General features: G+C 37.0%; 1 protein-coding gene across 4 annotated transcripts in view; it reads right to left on the bottom strand.

The window, feature by feature from the left end:
* Positions 1-910: 910 nt before the first annotated feature.
* Positions 911-23,459, bottom strand: part of LOC310635439 (organic cation/carnitine transporter 2-like) — a gene marked incomplete at its 3' end in the record, with an annotated part of 35,658 nt that continues 13,109 nt past the window's right edge. For 2 of the 4 annotated variants that reach the window (XM_083354376.1, XM_083354379.1), the window contains exons 2-10: positions 13,359-13,462; positions 12,198-12,352; positions 10,761-10,932; positions 7,568-7,694; positions 7,134-7,234; positions 5,616-5,830; positions 4,348-4,530; positions 3,463-3,598; positions 911-2,403 (exon numbers count right to left, since the gene is read on the bottom strand). In XM_083354376.1, the coding sequence (XP_083210502.1) occupies positions 2,316-2,403; positions 3,463-3,598; positions 4,348-4,530; positions 5,616-5,830; positions 7,134-7,234; positions 7,568-7,694; positions 10,761-10,932; positions 12,198-12,352; positions 13,359-13,462 (1,281 nt within the window). Of the gene's footprint in view, positions 2,404-3,458; positions 3,599-4,347; positions 4,531-5,615; positions 5,831-7,133; positions 7,235-7,567; positions 7,695-10,760; positions 10,933-12,197; positions 12,353-13,358; positions 13,463-23,459 lie in introns of those variants that run through there. The other 2 variants (XM_083354378.1, XM_083354377.1) reach the window with 2 other exon arrangements.

Genomic DNA, 23,459 nt, shown 5'->3' with positions numbered 1-23,459 from the left:
CTACATAGAAGCTACTGAATGAATGTAGATATTATTCATTTCCATAGTAATTTACAATAAAGGGCATTGACAATTCAGAAATTTTATTCTATTCTCTAGACCAGAGGTAGGCAACCTTGGCTCTTTTATGACTCTTGGACTTCAACTACCAGAATTCCTGAGCCAGCTATGCTGGCTCAGGAATTCTGAATTGAACTCCACAAGTCATAAAAGAGCCAAGGCTGCCTACCCCTGGCTCTAAACAAACAGGCAAATATTAAAAGAAAAATAAATCTCCATACCATAGTTCCATAACTGCATTTCCATAGCCTCATTTTAAAAGGTCTCTCAAAACCAGAGATGGAGAATGATGTGCTTTTGCAGTCCTGAAAAGAACTCTCAGCATTGCACAGTACTAGATGGTGGGCTGCTAGCAACATCTGGATAACCAGTCCTGTTCCAGGCCTCCATCCTCTTCCTGGAACTCCCCACTAAACCTTAAAACAAGCACTGTATATTTGGTGTCCAAAGGGAGAAAAATAACTTGTCTTGCTTGTCTTCAATAACCCATGATGAAAAATGCAACCCTTAAAGTTTGATGGAAAATGATGGTGAAGAATATTTGTAGCTCAGGGTTGAAATGAGGGGTCTTTGGTTCTCTCTGAACTTGGTTGTTTCCTTGCATAAGTTTCATTATCCAAACTAGGTAACATCATCAATGCTGGTGCAGGATCTGCCACCACAGTGAAACGTATAAATCCCAGGGTACGAATAAAATTCACAAAACCACCAACATCATAATGTTTACAATGTTATTGCATTTGGAAAACTCTGTACTGTTCTGGCTACTTGGCCGCTAAAAAATGATACAGAAAAGCACGGTGAAAATGATCAAGAACTTTGTTAAATTCTCCTATGAGGTTTTCAAATTTGGGATTTTTGTTTGTTTGTTTAGAGCAAATGTGAGAGAGGTAGACAACACTTTCAAAATAGTAACATATTTTCCCAAGAAAATAAATTGATTTTTATTTTGAATCAGTATGACATCCCAATATTAAAATATGTTATAAATAAAGCATTTCAGAATTATTATTCAGGATTTGAAGACAAAACATTTGATAAAATGCAACTCCACATCCAAAGGCCACAGATCCGGGAATATTTTTAGGCACATAAATCTGTCAAGAGGTTCTTTTATGTTCTGCTATCTTTTTAAAAGAGTACAAGAGATACTATTATTTTCTTCATAAACTCTATTAACTCCAGTTGGTAGTTTGCCAAGCTGTAAGGCTGACAACCTGGTTTTCAAAGAAACATTGCGGGATACTTGTTGAAGAGATGAAATCCAATAATCTCTGAGGAAAGCTAAAGTAAGAAAGCCTTTTAGAAAGAAATGCTGAAAACGTATGACACAAATGTCAATCATGTCAATCATTTAATTCTTTTAATAATTTAATACGCAAATCAGAGTCCTGATTTAAAAGAAAAGCATATAGATGCAATTTAGATAGTTATTTGTTTTTAGTATTAATTAATTATTAATTAATTAATTTTAGTAGATTTGTTCCAACTGTATGGTCAACAACATTGTTTATAAATGTCATGATACTCATTTTAATAGTTCTCTGCTTACTCCAAAGGCAACAATTAGATTTTTTAGGTAAGTTGAAGAACCCAGATTGGTACATTTCCCATTAAGTTAACACATTCTGTATTATAAAATATATTTATTACATATCTGTATCATTTATTTTATGCACAGACAGAACAAAACTAAAGAATTTGGAAATATAGATGAGCATGTGCTTCCACAGTCTTTTAGCATCAGAGGAAATTCAATGAACAGTAAAAAGAAAGGGTTGTAAATGCAATCTAAGCTTATTTTGTCATTTGCATAATTATTTTAGGTCTACTTTGCCAGTTTCTCTATACCATTTCAAGCTTATTTTTTCTCTCAAGAAAAGAGGTACAGAATCTCAAGCTGGAGTGACAATATCCAAACTCTATTACCTATTTAATTTTTTGCCACTATGTGTGGAAAAAGTGATATTAAGACATTTGATTTGCACCTTGAAGCATCTTTTAAAAATGCACTCACAAAAAGGATAGTTGTTACATGTCCTAAAAGTGAACAAAATTCCATATCCAACACTGTTCCATGAAGCAATTGTTGGCAAAAATCCCATACTGGGATGGATAGCATCTACATTCTCAAAATGAATGTATTTTTAATAAATATATTTACCATACTAGGAAAAAAGTGTTTATGTTAGTCTTTTCTGGAAGCAAATTAAAGGAAATTTTCAAAGTATAATACTGTGAGCAATGCAGCTTCATTAGAATGTTGAGGTCTTTAGAATAGCTGAATTCTCTACTGTATGCTTTGTTCTATTTTGATGTTTCAGTGCTTTTATATTTTTAATTCTGTAAAAAAAAGAAAGGGAAAAAAGACATTCTCATAATATAATCCTCCAAAATAATTCAAATGTATTTCAACTTCATGTTTAAGGAATATGGTTGTTCTTTAATATGCAGTAAATGTGTCTACATGCCTCGCTTCAAACCAACTTGTGTACAAAGGCATAAATGACAAAAATGTGCATTATGAGATCAGGAAGATATTCATTCCTAGCATATTTATGCTGAAACATTTTTTTTTATTGAAAAGTACAGTTTTCCTTTAAAAAACCCCCCTTCCCCCTCCCTATGCTGAAACATTTTGTGCAAGTACATAAGGAACAAAACTGTGTACTTTCATTAAACTCTACTTGTACCCCTCCATGAAAGTCTATGGCTGTGCAGCTTGGGAAAACCTACTGTAGTTTATATAGGCTTATCATATGATACAAAAGTAGCATTCTAGAGACTTATGGAAACTACCCAGACATTTTGGTTTAATGCTTTGGAAAAGATGAGATGATCTTGACAAAAACCTATTGGTTTTTGTGAAACACAGGAATGGAGTGAGCATGCTTTGATCATAATAAAAATATATGGTTGGCTTGTTATGTTTAAGCATGTCTTACCCAAACATCAGCTAATGTCACCTTTTTCAGCTGTGAGGAACTTAGAACTAAACCATGCTTTTAATTACTGAAAATGTTGTTGGGAAATTGTTGTATAGCTTTAATTTAACAGAACTATGATTTGGTCTCAAAAGGTTAGAAAAGGAACAACTGGAATTTCTCTTGCATATCATAGCTCTGCTCCTAGGAATTTAATAATTTCTTAAATGTTAAAATTTATAATTGACTAAACTTGTATGCTGCTAACTCTCAATGACTCCACAAATTTAGACTCAAATATTTCTTCTAATTATATTATTCTTTATGCCATTCTTTTAAGAACACTAATAATATTTATGGTAAGAATATATTACGATATTCTAAAAGTTTCTGTAATAAATTTCAAGTGCTCTTCCAAAACTTTATGCTGCAATATTAGCTGGGATTTCTGCTTATTTCTACTCTACAACATCCTTACCCTTTAACTCTTAGCATCTGTTCAATAGTGTCTGGGAGAGGAGTGCCATAACTTTCCGGGAGAAATAAGGTCAGGATTCCTGCAAGCACTGTTAAACTTCCCATTAAGATGTAGGGAAGAAATCTATCATAGGCACCTAGTAGAAAGGACAATTAGCAATGAGTTATTCATGTCGCTTAACATTTACATTTCCTAATATTGTGACTTTGAGGTATAGTTTATATTTATAGATTTATTTGGATCTGATTTGGAAGATGATCATGACTTCTTCAAAATGAAGATCAGAAATGGGGATCAGCTTCTCCATCTCTATACATCTTTCCTAGCAGCAACGTATTATAAGTGTGTATATACGAAAATGCAAAGACGTTGCGATTCCCACTATAATATGATGAATGGCTACAGAAGAGATGGCTAAATTGACTGTTTTGATTAAAGAAAAGAATATGAGTACTTGTGTCTCTACTTGGAGACCGCTTCTGGTTTTGTGCTTGAGATGGAAAAAAATGAAACCTTGATTTTGGGTTTTACTGATTAGATTGATTTATTGTTACAGAAATGACTAGTTTATACTATTATGGAGAAATAAAAAGTCGAGATTCAGTGTTAATGCTTCATTCTTCTGCAACAGAAGAAGCTGGAAGTCAATGCCTCTTCTTTTCTTTTTCTCTTCTCCCCCTCATTTTTCTCCCCCCTTTTCCCTCCCCACTGTGTCCTACTATTTGCTTTTGTGTTTTTGTATTGTATTCTGTAATCTAATAAAATGCTACAAATGAAAGGAGGAAAAAAATTATGTGTGTATATAAGAAACCAGTAAGCCTTCACTGTAATACTAAAAAGGGCATATGATCAAGTTGGCAGAAAATACAATGATAGACAACTTACCAAGATACACAAAATAAGGCGAGAGGATGCTGCCAATTCTGGAGGCCATTGAGCTGGCTCCAACTCCCATGTTTCTCACAATAGTTGGGTAGAGCTCAGCAGTATACACATAAACCATTGAGAAGGAGGATGTGATCCCAAATTTTCCAATCATCACAAGGATGATGGACAGAACATGGAGGTCTATAAGCAAGAGCCAAACAAAATGAAATGAAATCTGCTAGTATATCAATAAAACAATTGCCTGCCTTTTTTCTCTTCTTCATTTATAGATAATCCTCACTTACCAAGTGCCTCATTCAGCAACCATTCAAAATTATGATGGTGCTGTCCCTAAATAAACTGATTGCCACAATCACATGAACACCATTACAGTCAGTATACATTGCCCTGTGCCTGACCTGTTTTTCTTTTTCCCATCCACTACAGAGCCGAGACTGGAGAGGAAATGATTAAAAGAGAGTAAGATGGCCCACAGTGAGAAATATCTTGGCCATTTGCTGAGCATGCTCACCGTTGCCATCGCCATCGCATTGCTTTCAATGTGTATTCTCCACTGTGTGCCTGCTTAGTCTCTTATAATCTCTTTTTCTGCAATGAATGTAAATACAAACATTAATTCCCTTATTGCTAATTATCCCAATACCCAGGGAGTGTTCCAAAGGGGAGAGAAGTAATTAGGAGTCTGATCAATTTTAAGCCAGAAACTGATTACTTTTGAGCCAACTATCTCAGTGCTCTGGGTGGAGTGGGGGAGCATTCCAAAGGGTGGGGGAAATGAAGAAAAGGACAAGTACAGTCACAGTCATGTGATTTTCCAATTTAATGGTCATTTAGCTTAGTAATGGGGTTATCACTCCCAACTATTGACACTTAATGAGGATTACCCGTTTTTTTATTATACCTCTATGGTATATTAGCCATTTTATTCTACTTCAGGCAAGAACCTACTTTATCAGATACGTTTAGTGAAGTAGAATTTCTATTATAATTTTTTTTCTAATAGGGAAATGGTATATCAAATGAAAAATTAATATATTAGTATATAATTGCCAGTACAGTAAAGAACAAAAGAAATTAAAAAATCAGAATTACAGCACATCTTTTTTTGATCTCACTAGAGAAACAAAATGAACACAAAATGAAGTAGGTCTGCTACATATCTCTGTGTATCATAGCATTATTATGGAAAAATGCTTTTTTTTTTAAACCTTAGTTGGCTATCCCCATTGATTATATCTATAAAGTGTCAAGGAAAGCAATCTTACGTGCAGGCACGAACTGAATGAAAAGAAGAACACAGCCTCCTAAGAACAAGACTCCTGCCATTGAATAACGCCGGGGTAGATACTGAAGGAGCAGCCAAGAGATAGTATAAGCTGGGATTTCAATTACTGCTGAAAGGAAACAATTGAGGTAGATGTCTCCATGCAAGTTAGGGGTATCCAGAGAGAGGCCAAAGTAGCCTATGGAAATCACCATCCTGAAAGACAGATCTAGGTGATAACAAACATATAGGGGCAATGACACTATTCTGCATGGGACTTGAGTGGGTAGACTTTGCAACCAGTGGGCATTACCTTTGTGTACTTTACAGCCAGTTTCCAAAAAGCAGTCAGTAGAGAAGCCAGCAATGAAATTGCAAGTCATGTCCACATGATGTCTCACCCAACGACCATAGGCGACTTGCTTAAGGATCACGGTGGAAGAGAGATCGTAAGTCTGTTCTGGTCATGTGATGTTTTGGTAATGACTGCATCACTTAGTGATGGGGTTGCCAGTCCCAGTTGCGGCTGTTAAGTGAGAACTACCTGCATTTCTACTAGAATGTTGGAATGACAGAGTATTTATTATGTTACATACTATGAGGCAATTTGCCATTTATGCACTTGTATTCTTTAAACTGTTGATATCTCTTTTTATAATTGGCAAAACAATTGCCAGTAAATTTCAGAGAGTAAATATTATTAAAATTTCTTTCCAGGGATGCGTTCCATTCATACAAAATAGGAAAATGCCTTACTCCCTTTTTCATTCATAGAAATTCAAGATGAGCACACAACAGAGTACTGGACATGTATAACTTCTGCTAAGGAGAAAAGATGACGTAAATTGGGGTGTGGGTGGGTGGGTGTGTCTCTCTTGTGTGTCAATATAAACCAATCCTTATTACAGTGATAAACCAGCATAGGTAAATAAACAGTAATTACACCTAGATCCATATCTACAAGGAATCCTTAGCCTAAATGTCACCTGAAGTATAAAATGGAAGATTGTGGGCATTACATGAACAACAGAGAAAAGTGGCTTCTAGAGACTAGCCACGTGTTTACAATTTGCATGCTGAAATAGTGCAACTGTAAAAAGTGGCAGAATGGTTTTTTTAGCCTTCTTTCAAGTTCCAAGTCGTTCAGAATACCCATAATTAGCTAACCAAGACAGACTGATATAATAATTTGTATGTGGAGAATTTAAACTTGCTCCTGGAAACAGTTCAGTTAGGAAATCATCTGAGACTGACATGCTCATATTAGGCAGAGAGACATGAAATCTCTAGAGTGGGTGATATTTTGAAAGCTATTTTTCAAAGACAATGGTACTTGAGCAAATAAATGCTTAAGATTTAGACTGATATATATGTAGATTTCCATGAGCAAGTCTAAGAAGTGCCTCATGTCCTTATTTTTCTGCAAGTAAATAATTTCATGACATTCACTTCTTGAAATCTGGTTTCTGGACTTTGGAAATATGGGCATTTTCTAGGAATTGATTTATCAGTTGCTTACCATAGAATCACAGACATGATAGTGATTGATCGTATATTTGGGGTTCTCACTAGGTCCAAAATGCTGCAGGACTGCTGAACTTGGGAATTCAAAGCTTGCAGCTATATAAAATAATACATGCATATGAGAATCAAACAACACCCATACACCTTATAAGCAGATAACTTGTATAACATTACTTATTTGAAAAATACAGTATGTTAAATAAACTGCTGCAAAATTACAACAAATGGCATAGAATAAATTTCACATAAGCACTACCTATTTTAGAATCATGACCCAGTATCATGTTATAGAATCAACAACCAGCAATTTCATGAAAAGGGATTGAAAGGCTTTGGACACATAGAAAGGACTATTTTAATTCATGGTTTTTTTCTCCAAGCACAGGAGCCTAGCAATAAATAATTCACAGACTCAATATACATGGTTACCTCAGCAAGATCAAATATTACTTCGGGGGCTATAACATGGTTCCTTTCTGCAGCTTTACGAATGATATCTTCTGCTTCTTGAATCCTTCCTTGAGAGAGTAGCCAGCGAGGAGATTCTGGAATGTACCTGCAAGTATTTTATTACAATGTCAATAGAATAACTAGAATTGCAAATCTTCATGATATACTTATCAGCAGATATTTTCCCTACATTATAAAGCAAATACTGTTTCAGGGGAAAAAATGTCTATTAAGAAAGCCTAAAGTCAGCTATGAATGCTTGGGTTAAAAATGTGTATTACTCTCACATCAGAACTCCATCTTGAGGCTGGTTTTGCTGCTGAGAGAGACTGAGGCTGGATCAAGGTGATCTGGAAGGAAACGAGTATCTTTCATCAGGAACTGCAGTTAAGTCCTCTTCTGGGTGAGTGTTTTATGTCACATAGAAGAGGACCCTGACAGAGGTCAGTGACCTGCATGGCTCCAACTGGCTGACTGAAGGATTACCTCTCCTATTCAGCTACAGGGCTCTATGCTTCTGGGACCACTTCAGTTTTGACTGCCAGAAAAAACAGTGGTTCACTGGGCATCCAGGAAGCTTTCCCACAACTTTTCTGGTCCAAAAATTACTGAAAGGACTGGCTGTCCTTAGTGGAGAGTAGGGAAGAGGAAGATAGCCAGGATCCCTTTTCTACAGAATTTTCTTTTTTCCTATAAGACATAAGTTGATTGTTTTGCTGATTTGCTACCTAGGCTTGAAAAATCCAGAAATACGGCAATTTGGAGATTTTCCCTTCTCCAGATAAAGGTATAAAATCACTTGTTATTTTATAATGTCTGAAAATATGATTTTTCCTGTTTACATCAGGCTATAATTCAGAAAGCTTTCAAAGACATGAAAATGACCCACCATACAGAGTAAAAGAAACAAAAGTAAAGAAATGGGTGCAAGTAACACACCATTAGGTAAAGGTAAAGGTTCCCCAGCACATGTGTGCTAGTCGTTTCTGACTCTAGAAATATTTGACAGCCAGGTGTATCTTCTCCAATTTTTAAAAGAGTACAGTGGCACCATCTCGTGGTGTAATATTTTATACGCTTTTAACAAATTGTCCACAGTTGTTTAATAGCAGAATCGTTACACAACAGCTTTTTTTCCTATATATTTTTTAATATTGTTTTTTGGAATTAACTTTAAACACAAAAGAATGATTTGATTGAAGATCCTGTTGAATAAACATTACTACAATGGATCTTCCTATATCAGACTACTGCCAAATAATAAACAAACCAAGATATAAAATCATGGAATTGCAAGAGATCTCAAAAGGTCATCCAAATCTGTATTCACAGAACATGCTTCTTAATTGCTTACAACCTACAATGCACTTACAGCATAAAATTTTTAATTGGTTAGTTTCCAATTAACTACAGGTAGTCCTCAACACATAACCACAATTGGACCTGGAATTTTGGCTGCTACGTTGTTGTGGTTGTTAATTGAGAGGCCTACATGACTGCTTTGCTCAATGACCACAATTCTCACTCTCTCAGTTGTGCTCATTAAGCAATCACGTGGGTGGTTAAGCAGATGGCGTGGAAGAACTGTCAGCTGAAAGAGGGTAGGCAGCTGCCCTCCATGAATGGAAGGGAACATTTGTGGTGGTCCAGAGAAATGAAGCTCAGATCCCAAAGGTCTGAGCTTACTTTCTCCAGCCCACTATAGGCCTTCCCCTCCACATGATCTACTTTCTACCCTTAAGAAACATCGCATCAGCTAACTTTCTAGCCAAAAACATCATGAGAGACGGCATTCTTATGTGCTTGCTAGCTGTTTGCACCTCACATCTTGGAGTTTGGTACACCTGTCAGCAGCTGCACCAAAAGGCAAATGTAAGTGGACCTGGATCTGGTGGGGCAGGGAGAAGGCCTGTGCCTTATGGATGTGGTGGAGCAAGGCCTCCAGTGTCACAGCAGCTTTATAAGTGCTGGTGGGACGGGTGGGTGGCTGAGACGGGAGGGAAGAGACAGGTGGGTAGAGGGAGTTGCAACATCTCCACAATATTTGAATTTCCCATGACTGATTTATTTTATGCCACTAATCTGTATATTGTAGAAATATATTAGTACAAAGGTTAATATTAGATACAAACATTAAACGCAGAACACCATTTTATTTCTAAAGGGTAGTAAAAATGAACTGTATATCAGAAAATATAGTATTTCAGCAGGACTTTTATACTGTTAAACATTTAGTGAATGAGGACTGAATATCCTGGAGCATGACTATTGCTTATTATTGTAAAAATGTTAGTAGGTCCTTTCTAATAAGGTGAGCATGAACGAAATCTGGATGAATACTAGACTGTACTAGACCAAACTTGAGAGGAATGCACATTTTCCAAGTCATTTTCTCTTGCAGGTCTTTTTCTTCCTCTAAAACATTAGGAGAATGGGTCAGAAATTTAATGCAGTAAAGCTCTTCATTGCATAACTGCACTCATTTGCATTGCATTTAAATCCTAAATATTTATTAACAATATAATTCTAAGAGAACTGTTATTATGATGTCCTTGGGAATCCAGTCCAATTTAGCCATGGGGGGGGGGAAAGATTACTTATTAGCAATAAGTAGCAAAATAATAATTTAGTACTACTATTTTTTATTAATAAATTAAAATGAATTGTAAAGATTAGTTGGTACTATTCTACCTTAATTATGACAATTAGCCCAAATGGTAATGATGATGATGATGATAAAGTTGGAAGGGACCTTGGAGGTCATCTAGTCCAACCCCCTGCTCAGGCAGGAAACCTTATACCATCTCAGACAATTGGCTGTCCAGTCTCTTCTTAAAAACTTCCAGTGTTGGAGCATTCACAGCTTCTAGAGGCAGGTTGTTCCACTGATTAATTGCTCTAACTGTCAGGAAATTTCTCCTTAGTTCTAGGTTGCTTCTCTCTTTGGTTAGTTTCCATCCATTCCAGCAACTGTCCCTTATATGTTTTAGCCTCCAGTCCCCTGATCATCTTTATTGCTCTTCTCTGTACTCTTTCTATCTAGAGTCTCAACATCTTTTTCACATCCTGGTGACCAAAACTGGATTTAGTATTCCACGTGTGACCTTACCAAGGCATTAGTTGCTATTAATTTGAGAAGGGCAATGGGGACTTCAAAATAGTAAACACTCACCACCACAATGGAAAATACAACAGCCCTGGAATAGTAAGAGCCACTAGCAGCAATCGCCAGTCTCGAATGAAGTAAGCACCCAGTGGCAGCATCATGTAGCCAAATGCATAAAATATGCAGACACCTAACGTTCCATATATAATGCGGATGGATTTGCCAAGAATTTCTGCACCTGTTCAAACAGTTGAGAATGAATTAACATGTTTACTGTAATATACAAAACAATTATTTTACGCACAGTAATAAATGGGGGGAAAAACTGATTAAAAATACACTGAATTGTTGCTTCTTCTGTGAATTTATGTATGTCAACCATTCTTACTTGAAGAAATGCAGAATCAAATGTGAACTGGTACTTTGGAGCCAGCCTGGACACTGTTGCTCTTCCTGTCAGCCGATTTTTCAAGGCACAACTTTTTTGTAGTTTGCATTATAGGTGCCCAGAAAACTATGCATTTTGTGTGCAGGAGATAGAATACAGTGATAGCCGTGTATGAGCATACATCACCAGCATGCTGTCACTGTCTTAACTAAATACAGACTCTCCAGAACCTGCACAGCTACTGCGTAAGCCCAGGAAAAGGTCCTTTAAGGAATTGCTGACAGATATAGATAGTGATGATACCAGTGCTGGATTTGAAACACATTTTCCCACAGATACATGCACTCACACACCTAGGTAGGGGCAAATAAAGATAGGGATAAGACATTCAGAGAAATTAACACATCCCATAGAAAGGATTCACAGACACGGGAAGGGAGGAAGAAAGGAGATCGAGGTGTACTCCTACGAACACATTTACAGGAAGGAAATGGAGGAGAGGAAATTGAACCACAAAGTTAAAAAGCATTTTCCAATAGGAGAAAAATTCCTCCTCTCCTCCAAGACCATTGAGCAAATTGTTCAATAAATAAATAAATAAATAAATAGTAATGTTTAAATAAGGAGAAATAATCTTCCACTGCTGATAAATGACTGGAGAGGGCCAAGAAGCTCACCAATTGGCAAGTGCATTGCAACCATCAGGGCCATTAGTGAGGAATAAAATTGTTCCCTCCAGCTGACGGACACTGAATGTTGTTAATTCCCTTGCAGAAAGGATAGTTGCATAGTCACCCACTTGGGAATCGTACCTTTAATATACAGCAGAGCATATAGAAGGAACAAATCATGAACAAAACATCAGAAGAGTTGAAGGATGTCTCATATGTGGAGCTTATAGTTGTATACAGCAAATGTACAAGTTGAATGCAAGTTTGAAACAAGAAGGTTGGCTACCAATTCTGCTTTTATCAGATACGTTTTAAAATTATGCTCTGCTTAACAATGTTGGAAATACTGCTGTGGAGAAGACAGAAAGAAACTAAAGGTGCCCCTCACTGAGCTAGTGAGTAAGGCTACTGAGAATGTCTGTTTCCATTAAGACAATCACATACCAAGAACAAACGCTGCTACATAATTAGATATTTGACCCATTCCAACAATAAGAAAGAGAACAGAAAACATTTCCCAGCTTGTTGAGAAGATCTGAAGAAAGCTAAACGCAGTCTGGATCCCCATGGTTATAAACAGGACATTCTTCCGACCAAATCTGTAATGAGACAAAAAAATAATCAAAGCAAATCAGACGGCTATTAAATAATTTATGGAAATACTGAACTAGCAGAGACCAGCTAATTAGCATCAGAAAGGGATGCCAACTTTCAAACACAACGAACAATGCTACACTTTAAATACATGAAGACAGCAGTGGAATCTTCTCGTGAAATTTCATTAAAATTTTAAGGGAGGAAAGAGGATGATAAAGATTCTCCATGCAAGTTTAAATCTAACACATAGACCAAAAATATGAGGAAATAACAGATGGTTGGATTTTAACCCATTAGAGCAGGAATCTTCAAACCTGGCCCTTTTACGACTTGTGGACTTCAACTCCCAGAATTCCTCAGCCAGGCACGCTGGCTGAGGAATTCTGGGAGGTGAAGTCCACAAGACGTAAAAGGGCCAGGTTTGAAGACCTCTGCCTTAGAGTGACCAAGGAGGTTAGAAAAGGCAAAATGGCATTTCTACTGGCAGCCCCTTCACCCTGGAAATAGGTTACACTGTGAGGTCAGGCTATTCTCCCTACTTGATTGTTTAGAAAACAGAAGAAATACCAACAACTATGGAGATTCTCATTCATCCAGGTCATGATTGCCCCAAAGGTGCTTTTTCTAAAAGGCAATTGTATAACTTCTTGGTTAAAAAGTGAAACATTCTCAAAGAAAAAAACCCCAAGAAAGTCCAATTGCCTATTGAAAAAGCATCTTTGGGACAAGAAATGGTAACGTTTTCTTCAAGACTTTTGTGGATTGAGTTACAAAATAGCACCAGATTTTAAAAATGTTTTTCAAAAAGATTTTAATATTTTGATTTTATACATATAAAAATATTGTGAACTTCTGATGTAAATGGCATACAAATAATTATAAATGAATAAATGTTATCTGATTAGAGATAAATATATATTGCTGGAAAAAATGCCATCCAGAAATGTCATCGTGAATGAGTTGTGCATGAAAATAAGAAATACAAGAACTTATTATATATATTTTTACCTGTCTGAGAGCTGTCCAGATATAAAGGATCCCAACAGCACACCCACGAACAATAAGGAAACAGTTAGCGGTGCTTTCCAGTCATTGTCGCAAACAAGTTTCCACTGGAAAAAAAAGAGGTTTAACATTTTAACTTGCTTGTAAAATATCTGTTTTTAACTTGTAAAAAATGCTTTCCCAATAATCATTCCATAACCAATTACATTATAAAAAATATAAAAAAGTTTTACAATTATCTATTATCATTTTCACATAAAAACTATCCTTAAATTCTTATCTGTCAAAGCCTTATATTATGCCTTCGCTAAGTAATATTTTAAAGAGAGCAATTATACTAATAGTTAAACAAATATTCATCAGAATTTGGGGGGACCAATAAATCACGTGTTGGTCATTCACGTAGGGCCTTGGCTTTAAACCTCTGGTTGCTTTAAAAATGTTTAGTAAGTATATTGACCAAAATACTAAAATAAAACAGTGTTGACTGGCCCCATAAAAACTGCAACAACTACTGCAGGGTGAACTTTTTCTATTCATCTTTACAGACAGCCATTTGTCTGCAGTACTCCATTCTACCGCTATCTCCTTTTTTCCATTTCTCCCCACTTCAGTCAACCAACACTCTGTAAACAATGAGCAAATTAAAACTATATTTGAGTCTCTCAGGACTGATTGGTTTATTTGAGTTTTCATTTTTATTTTAGACAGCCTCTGGTATATGTATAACTAGTTATTTTGATTACGTAAGGGCCAACATTTGGAGAAGCAAGACTGCTATTTGTGTAGATGTCACACACATAAATTATAATAGCCTGTTGGCCACTATGAGTAAATAGGAATTTTCCAAGTACAGTACACTTTGAAAAAAAACACTAAATGTTTATACTAGGTTTCCTCATTGTTTTCATAACAACATAAGCAGTTAATTGCTAGGCATAACACACAAGCAGTGTTAATTATAGCAGAAATCAGCACTTCATTTTGTCCCACACTTTTCAAGCAGTTGCTAGTGGTCATTTTAAGTCAGGTTTTCAAATGCCCAGAACAGCAAAAGCCTTTTATTTATGTCTAGTTAAAACACATAGTTTTGCACAAGAACAGAAAATGAATATTAATATCACCTTTCAATAACATTTACTTGGCAGACACAGATCAGATCAGTGTAGATAAACAAAAGGTCAAGAAGAAAAAAATAAAACATGAAATGCTATATAACCTGAAGCCAAATTTTTACAATACTATATGTCATATATACAGTTATTTAATTTTGGCTGGGCACATGGCATGAATATTGCCAATTAATTCATAGACCATGTTAATGGCTTCATATGTTCCAGAAAGCCAGCCGTAATTTATTCAATAAAACAAAATTAAACAAACCGAAACTTGGCTTGGTACAACATGTGATTTCAATCTATATTCCTAGTGATTATAAACTACAGTAGAAAAACCAGCTTTTATAATGTCACAAATTATCTATTACTACATGAATAAAATGTAAATACTGAATATTCCAGAATGAAACAAGCAAAACGGGTTGAATTCTTCATTGTTACTTGATTCAGTTCCCCAATTTGCAAGAATAGGGGGAAATAATAAATATTTCTCTGACAAGATTTTACAAATATCTTTCAGAACAGCAGAACTCATTGCTTTTATCATCCTGGGAACAGAAATCAGCTGACAGGGAACAATATTAAATATCACTAAAGTTATATTTGCACAGTGAGGTTCCACCATTACCATGCAAATGCAGAATTATACTATGACAGAGAAATGTTGCTTGGACTGAATACAGTACTGTATAGCATATCAACTCAGGCAAAAATTATTTTCATTCTCTAATACTTTCCAAGATAGGTTACTGAAGTTCACTGACCTATAAGAGGCTGCATCTCTTATAGTACTATATTTAATATTATTTTCTTAGACACAATGCACAAAATATAGAAGGTTGTAGTAAAAGGAAACTTAGTCAATAGTTCTTAAACGTTTAGTTATTAACACCAAGGGTGTTCTGAAGGGACTTGAAGACCTTGATCTTTCCCTGGCATTTAGCAAGGGTGAGTGAAGCCTGCTTGGATAGTCTGTTTTGTTGTTGTTCCTATCCAATTTGTATCATCTTTGCTGTATTTTAATCTTTTTCTTTCTTTGTTGTAATTGTTTAAAAATGTTTTTACTTGTAAGCTGCCCAGACCTGGTGGGAGGGTACACAAATTTAATAAATAAACTAACAATTCAAAAGGACAAAATTCAGAGATGACACACAGGAGTATGCAGAACAGTCAGCCAGCCCATCAATCAATTTTATTGCAGTCTCAGGGCCAATCAGAACATAAGATTCATCTTCTCAGTCTAGGAATTCAGTAATGACAGAGGACAACGACACTGGACAGTTGAGGTCATATTTAACATACCATCCAATGGCATGACACCAAAATATGATGTAGATTATTCAGTATGTGATATTCACTTCGCCTGGCAAATATTTGGGGATTATATTTATAACCTCCAACCATATTCAAATGTAGTAAAATATATCCCGAGAATATTTGGTGACAGCAAAGTGTGTTTAATTTTGCTTTGCTAAAATCCTTTAAAAATACTAATAAGATATTTTTTATTCAAATGTGATATTTGTTTTCCCCCCTAAACAATAAGGAAAAATACTCTCAAACTATGGACTCACTTGGATTTTGGATAAATATTTTTTGACTTCCTTGCTTTCGACAGTGTAACGGATAATGGGCTGAAACATATTCATCTGAGTGACAGTCAATAATACAGTCTCCTAGATTTTAGAACATTGCTTCTGCAATGAAAAGTGAATTTAAAATAAAATTCACCTTTCAAAACTGACAATGAAACATAAATTCATAAGACTAAAAATGTGAGGTGTGGAAAATGTGTTGCATCCTGTTTATTCATTTGTCAAATTTATACACATACAAAAATGCATGGACCATTAATTCTTTACATCAGAAATGGGCTGTGTACAACCTTCCATTTAATGTTCAAGTCCCATCAGCCTTAACTTGAATGCTAATTGGGAAGAGAGAAGACACCAAATGCCCTGACGTGGGGGCATAAAAGTGGCACATTTAGAATAAGGTAAAACAATCATAAAAGGGACTCGGTGGCTCAGTGGGTTAGGACGCTGAGCTTGTCGATCAGGTGGTCGGCAGTTTGGTAGGTCGAATCCTGAGTGCCGCGTAACAAGAGTGAGCACCTGTTACTCGTCCCAGCTTCTGCCAACCTAGCAGTTTGAAAGCACGTAAAAATGCAAGTAGAAAAATAGGGACCACTACGGTGGGAAGGTAACAGCATTCCGTGCGCCTTTGGTGTCTAGTCATGCTGGCCACATGACCACGGAGACATCCTCGGACAAGCGCTGGCTCTTCGGCTTTGAAATGGAGATGAGCACCAGCCCCTAGAGTTGGAAATGACTAGCACGCAAGTGCAGGGGAATCTTTACCTTTACCTTAAAACAATCATTTGTATCCACTTAAAGAAGTCCATTAAGCTCTTGTATGTGAAACCCAATTTTGCTATTCAATTTTTTTTCTGTAACATTGGAGGTATGGCAAAATTAGAAGCTGCCATGTAATATCCTAATCTTAAGTACCTATCAGTTACCCTTTTCAGTTCTGTTGGATAAGATATATACAGAGTCCCATTATTGCATGTTATTGTCTCTATATGGCAGCTGATCCAATTTACATTTGGTTCAGCTATGATGCAAGAAAAAATATCCTAAAGTTAATTTTCAGCTGGAAACAATGATAGTTCTGAGCTATTTTCCTACTGCATGTCTTCCCAGCTTTAGGCCATTGCAATAGATTATATAAGGAGAATGCTGCCTTGACAGCATTGAACTGCATCTTCTGCTTGATAGCTTAGCCTCCTCCTAAGTAGCTCAGGCAGAGAAAGCAGACTTGAAAATGGTTAAGACTACCAGCTCTTCTGCTTCTAACCCAAAATCAGCTGTTGAGAAACAGCTGCAGAGGTTTTCAATTTTTCTCCTTTTCTTACCCTTTTATGTACAGCTGGGGGACTTTGGCTGTACAGCTTTTAGAGTATTTTTCATCTGTTTTCAGTAATTCTGAATTAGCAGAATGATTGTAAACTGCTTTCAAACACTTTTGGAGCAAACTAAGAAATGAAAACAGTGATCAACTGGAGGTGCCTACTAAGATTTTAGTATTCAACTTTTTATACTGAGGGGATTTCATTGAGAACAAATGTCATTATTTTTGTTTGTCAAACTGTTTTAAAGAATCTCATAAAATTCTTAAATGAATAACAGATTATTTATTTATTAATTATTTGGATTTATATACTGCCCATTTCCCGAAGGACTCAGGGCGGTTTACAGGGCAATTAAAACAATACAATATACAAAGTTAAAATAGAATTAAATTAAATAGCCCCGAAAATTAAAAACTAAAAACCCAAACCCTCAGTCCAGGCCAGCAAGCTCGAATAGCCAGGTTTTTAGGTCCCGGCGAAACGAGCAAATGCAAATGTGTCTGCCTGCTCTAGGTTAATAACTGTCAGGCTCATGTGGAAAATGCAGATTGTACACATGCTGGCCTATGACCGAATAAAGAATTTTGTTTGTGTGTGTGTGTGTGTGTGCGCGCGCGCGCATGTACAGAAGCCAATGATTTCAGTATTAAGTATGATTGAACTTAGTTGGCCACTTTTACAAGCATGCCCATAGGAAACCTAAAATATGGAGATGCTACCTGTCTTATTGGGTCAGAATTATATCTCCTGTGTTGTATTTGATGTTCAAGTTGACATTTTTATTTTAAGTTAACAAACCAGTATTATCTAATATGGGTACATCATGTATACCTTTGAAGTTATCAGGAACTTGAAAGAACACTTATTTGATCAAAATCAAAGATATAATAACCATCCAAGCTGAAAAGTTAATAGTTCCATCAGAGGATTAAATGACATTCAATTTAAAACAAACTATAGTCTTTTAGTTTCTAACAAATCTTCAGAATGCTTCAGTTAATTAACTGTTAGCTGTAATTCTAATTACAGGATGGCAAACTTTCCATGGAGGTAATAATCAACATTTGTTTATTTATATTAGTAAAAGAGTGGGATGCATCACATTTACCCTGTACTGGAAAGTTGTAGGAATGACAATGTGTATGGTTCTCTAATCTGCAGGGGCACTTATGTTTGATGATCTTGCAGTCCTGGTATAAAAAAGTACACTCCTGAGTTAAGCATTGTCCCAGTACTGTGGATCTCTTACAAAGATGCCAGAAAGAGGTGCAGCTGCTTTTTAATAAAAATAGTTAATTTTTAAAACTAAAATTTCAATATACCTACTGTCTGGAATGATCTGAGCAGATTAAAAAAATTGAAACATAAGAAAAGACAAAAATAAATAAATAAAGCAAACAAAAATCCTGTTGAATATCCTAATAAGACAGGTCAAAGAAATGAAATAAACATAAAAGTCTTAATCCTGTTGCCATTACGGAAACATGGTGGGACGAAACCCACAAATGGAACACAAGCTAGAGCGATTTAAACTATTTAAAAGAAACAGACTAAACAAAAGAGGAGGTGGAGTTACTCTATATATAAGAAATAACTTTATCTCTACAGAAATAGAGCACAACAATGACGAAAACTGTAAACTTGAATGCATTTGGGTCAATATAAAAGGGGAAAAAATGACATTGCCATAGGTGTATACTATAAGCCACCCAACCAAGCAGAGGAAATAGATGAACTTTTTGCTAGTCAGCTAACTAAGGTATGTAAGAAGCACATCACAATAGTAATGGGGGACTTTAATTACCCTGATATCAACTGGGAGACAAACTCTGAACCAAGTGGAAGATCAAACAGATTCCTGACAAACCTAGCAGACAACTTTCTCTCCCAAAAAGTAGAGAAGGGAACTAGGGGATTAGCCATATTGGATTTAATTCTCTCAAACAGAGATGAAATGATAGAAAGTGTCGAAGCCACAGGAACCTTGGGGGAAGTGATCATGCAATATTGGAATTTAACATTCTGGAAGCACAAGCAATAGAACACAGCCAAACGAGAGTCTTGGACTTTAAAAGAGCTAATTTCAATAAACTTAGAGAGACCTTGGGAAGAATTCCATGGATGAGAATCCTAAAGGGGAAAACAACTCAAGAAGCTTGGGAAATTTTGAAAAGTGAGATAATAAAGAAAGGCCCAGTCTAGTACAATACCAACAAAGAAGAAAAATAACAGCTCTGAAAAGAAACCAGCATGGCTGCATAAAGAATTCTCTGATAAATTGAAAGATAAAAAGGACAAGAATTGGAAAGAGGGGCACATAACAAAGTCAGAATATCAGCAAATAGCCCGTGCCTGCAAAGATGAAGTGAGGAAAGCTAAGGCTGAAAATGAACTAAGGTTTGCAACCAAAGTCAAAAATAACAAAAAAAAGTTTCTTTCAACGTATAAAAAACAAGAAAAAAGTTAAGGAAATGATTGATCTATTAGCGGGAGAAAGTGGCAAGAAGGTGAGAAGCAACTGGGAAAAAGAACTATTTAACTCGTTTTTTGCATCTGTCTTTACACAAAGGGAAAAAAACAGTCCAACCTACCAAAACCAGTGCCATAAAAAACAGAATAGAAACGCAAGTTAAGATAGGCAAGAAAATGGTAAGTGAGCACCTGTCCAGCCTAGACGAGTTCAAATCACCAGGACCAGATGCAAAGTTCTCAAGGAACTGGCAGATGTGATCTCAGAACCACTGAACTATATTTTTCAAAGATCCTGGAGCACTGGGGAACTACCAGAGGACTGGAAGAGAGCTGATGTAGTTCCCATCTTCAAAAAAGGGAAAAAAATAGATCCAGGATAATGACAAATAGATTTAAGGAATTAGATCTGATAGACAGAGTACCTGAAAAACTATGGACGGAGGTTTGTAACATTGTACAAGAGGCAGCAACAAAAACCATCCAAAGAAAAAGAAATGCAAAAAAGCAAAATGGCTGTCTGAGGAAGCTTTGCAAATAGCTGAGGAAAGGAGGGAAGCGAAAGGCAAGGGAGAAAAAGATATACCCAACTGAATGCAGAATTCCAGAGAATAGCTAGAAGAGATAAGAATGCCTTCTTAAATGAACAGTGCAAAAAAATAGAAGAAAACAATAGAATAGGAAAGACCAGAGATCTCTTCAAGAAAATTGGAGATGAAGGGAACGTTTCATGCTAAAATGGGCATGATAAAGGACCAAAATGGCAGGGACCTAACAGAGGCAGAAGAGATTAAGAAGAGGTGGCAAAATTATACAGAACTATACAAGAACGAGCTTCATGTTCCTGATAATCACGGTGAGGTGGTCACTGACCTCGAGCCAGACATCCAAATATGAAGTGAAGTGGGCCTTAGGAAAGCTGAGCAACAACAAAGCTAGTGGAGGTGACAGTATTCCAGCTGAGCTATTCAAAATCTTAAAAGACGATGCAGTAAAAGTGCTACACTCAATTTGCCAGCAAATTTGGAAAACTCAACAGTGGCCACAGGATTGGAAAAGATCAGTTTACATTCCAATTCCAAAGAAAGGCAGTGCCAAAGAATGTTCAAACTATCACACCATTGCACTCATTTCACTTGCTAGTAAAGTTATGCTTAAAATCCTATATGCTAGTCCAGCAGTATATGGATTGAGAACTACCAGAAGTACAGGCAGGATTTCGAAGAGGCAGAGGAACTAGAGATCAAATTGCCAACATACGCTGGATCATGGAGAAAGCTAGGGAGTTCCAGAAAAACATCTACTTCTGCTTCATTGACTATGCTAAAGCCTTTGATTGTGTGGATCACAACAAACTGTGGCAAGTTCTTAAAGAGATGGGAGTACCAGACCATCTTATTTGTCTCTTGAGAAACCTATATGCGGGTCAAGTAGCAACAGTGAGAACTGGACATGGAACCACTGATTGGTTCAAAATTGGGAAAGGAGTCCGGCAAGGCTGTATACTGTTGCCCTGCCTGTTTAACTTATATGCAAAGCACATCATGAGAAATACAGGACTAGATGAATCAAAAGTTGGAATTAAGATTGCTGGGAGAAATATCAACAACCTAAGGTATGCAGATAATACCACTCTAATGGCAGAAAGTGAAGAGGAATTAAAGAGCCTCTTCTTGCGGGTGAAAAAGGAGTGTCCAAAAGTTGGCTTGAAACTTAACATTAAGAAAACCAAGATCGTGGCATCCGGCCCTCTCAATTCCTGACAAATAGATTGGGAAGAAATGGAGGTAATCACAGATTTCATTTTCCTCCAAGAACACCGCAGAGGGGGACTGCAGCCAAGATATTAAAAGACGCTTGCTCCTGGGGAAGAAAGCCATGCAAATCTAGACAGCAGACTAAAAATCAGAGACATCACCCTGCCAACAAAAGTCAAGGCTATGGTCTTCCCAGTTGCAATGTATGGCTGTGAAAGTTGGACCATAAGAAAGGCTGAGAACCAGGAAGGACTCACTAGAGAAGAGCCTAATGCTGGGAAAGATTGAGGGCAAGAGAAGAAGGGAACGACAGAGAATGAGGTGGCTGGATGGAGTCACTGAAGCAGCAGGCTTGAGCTTAAATGGACTCAAGAAGATTATAGAGGGCAGGAAGGCCTGGAGGAACTTTGTCCATGGGGTCACGATAGGTTGAACATGACTTTGCAACAAAATTAACAATTTATTGACCTGTATTAGTTATATTAGTGTCAAAGTAGTTAATAGGAAAACAATAATAGTAAAACAGAACAAAATTAGTTTCAAAACTGCCAAGAAATTGTTTTTGTAATCCACTCGTAGAAAATTTACCATGGCATCTTAACTATCCCAGATCATCCCAAACGTTATAAATAGATCATCCTTTGTCAAAAATCCATGTTTGTTTCTTAATATAATTGTCAACTCTACAACGAACCTGGCTGCAGCCATCTTGCACGTTGTAGGTTGCCACCTGAATGGGAGGGGGTGCGGAGTATCTTTGCTAGTCTAAACAATTCTGTGTCCCATGGGAACCAAGGTCATTCTATCAGTTATGTTAAAGGATCGGGCATATTGTTAGAAAATCCACCAAACTATTCTATTGGGGAATGTAGATAATTTCATAGCATTGAGGTGGGAAGTTTGACTATGTAATAGTGTAACACTTTGGAGGGAATTTCTAACTTGGTTTTACTTTTGACCATGCTGATATTTTGCATCTAATAAACATGTTCTTTGAGGAAGCTTCTAGCTTCGGAGTTTTGATTTATTTGGTTTTATTTATTGGAACCATGACATTCATCTCTTGTCATTTTTTGTTTAACTGTGAGAGATCAGTTGGGGTGGGTCTATCCCTGTAGTCTGCGATCAGTCCACCCCAGATTTGACACCTCAACTGTTGTGAGAGGACAGCTGAGGTTTTTTATCTGGTTGCCGGCGTGGGTGAGAGCGAGGCTGGTTTGGTGGATCTGAGATATTTTCCAGACTGAATACTATTTTAACATCATTTAGTATCAACTGACTATTCTGCTGCTCAAATCTGCCCTTGCAGACATTGCTAGTACATGGTTCGGCTGAGCTATTCTAGCGTGGACTTGTATGCCCTCAGGAGGGTTCCCCCTTCCTGGGTACGACCTGCCGCTCTTTCTTCTGTCTCCCTTAAGGACGGGCCCAAATGTTGGGACCCCGAGAGGTGGTTGGGCATAGACAGGGACTGTTGGTGGAAACATATTAAGAGGCCCCTGGTATGTTTTTTAGCCGGTTGTTTTACAGGGTTAGGGAAGGGGCGGGATGGTAGGGTTGGGAGAGATATGGGATGTATTTTTTCAACCGGCTGTCAGTCCAGGCCGGAGATGGTTCCCGGCGAGACGGGGTTGGGGACTTCCGGTTTTCCCAGCAGTGGGGTGGGGTTTCAAATCCCCACGGCGATTGGGAATGGCAGCAGGCGGCTACACGGAGGGCCATATCAATTTCGGGGATCACGCCCCCACTGTCTTCAAGCAGTGGCGTGCTCCGACCCTCCGGTTGGTACCCGTCTATCCGGGGGTGAGGGGGATCAGGTCCCTGAGCTCAGGCTGGTGTACTTTAA

This window comes from Vipera ursinii (assembly GCF_947247035.1).
Source record: "Vipera ursinii genome assembly, chromosome: 2".
Classification (NCBI taxonomy): domain Eukaryota; kingdom Metazoa; phylum Chordata; class Lepidosauria; order Squamata; family Viperidae; genus Vipera; species Vipera ursinii.
Note: the sequence above shows the minus strand (reverse complement) of the source record. Positions and strands in the feature narration are given on the sequence as shown.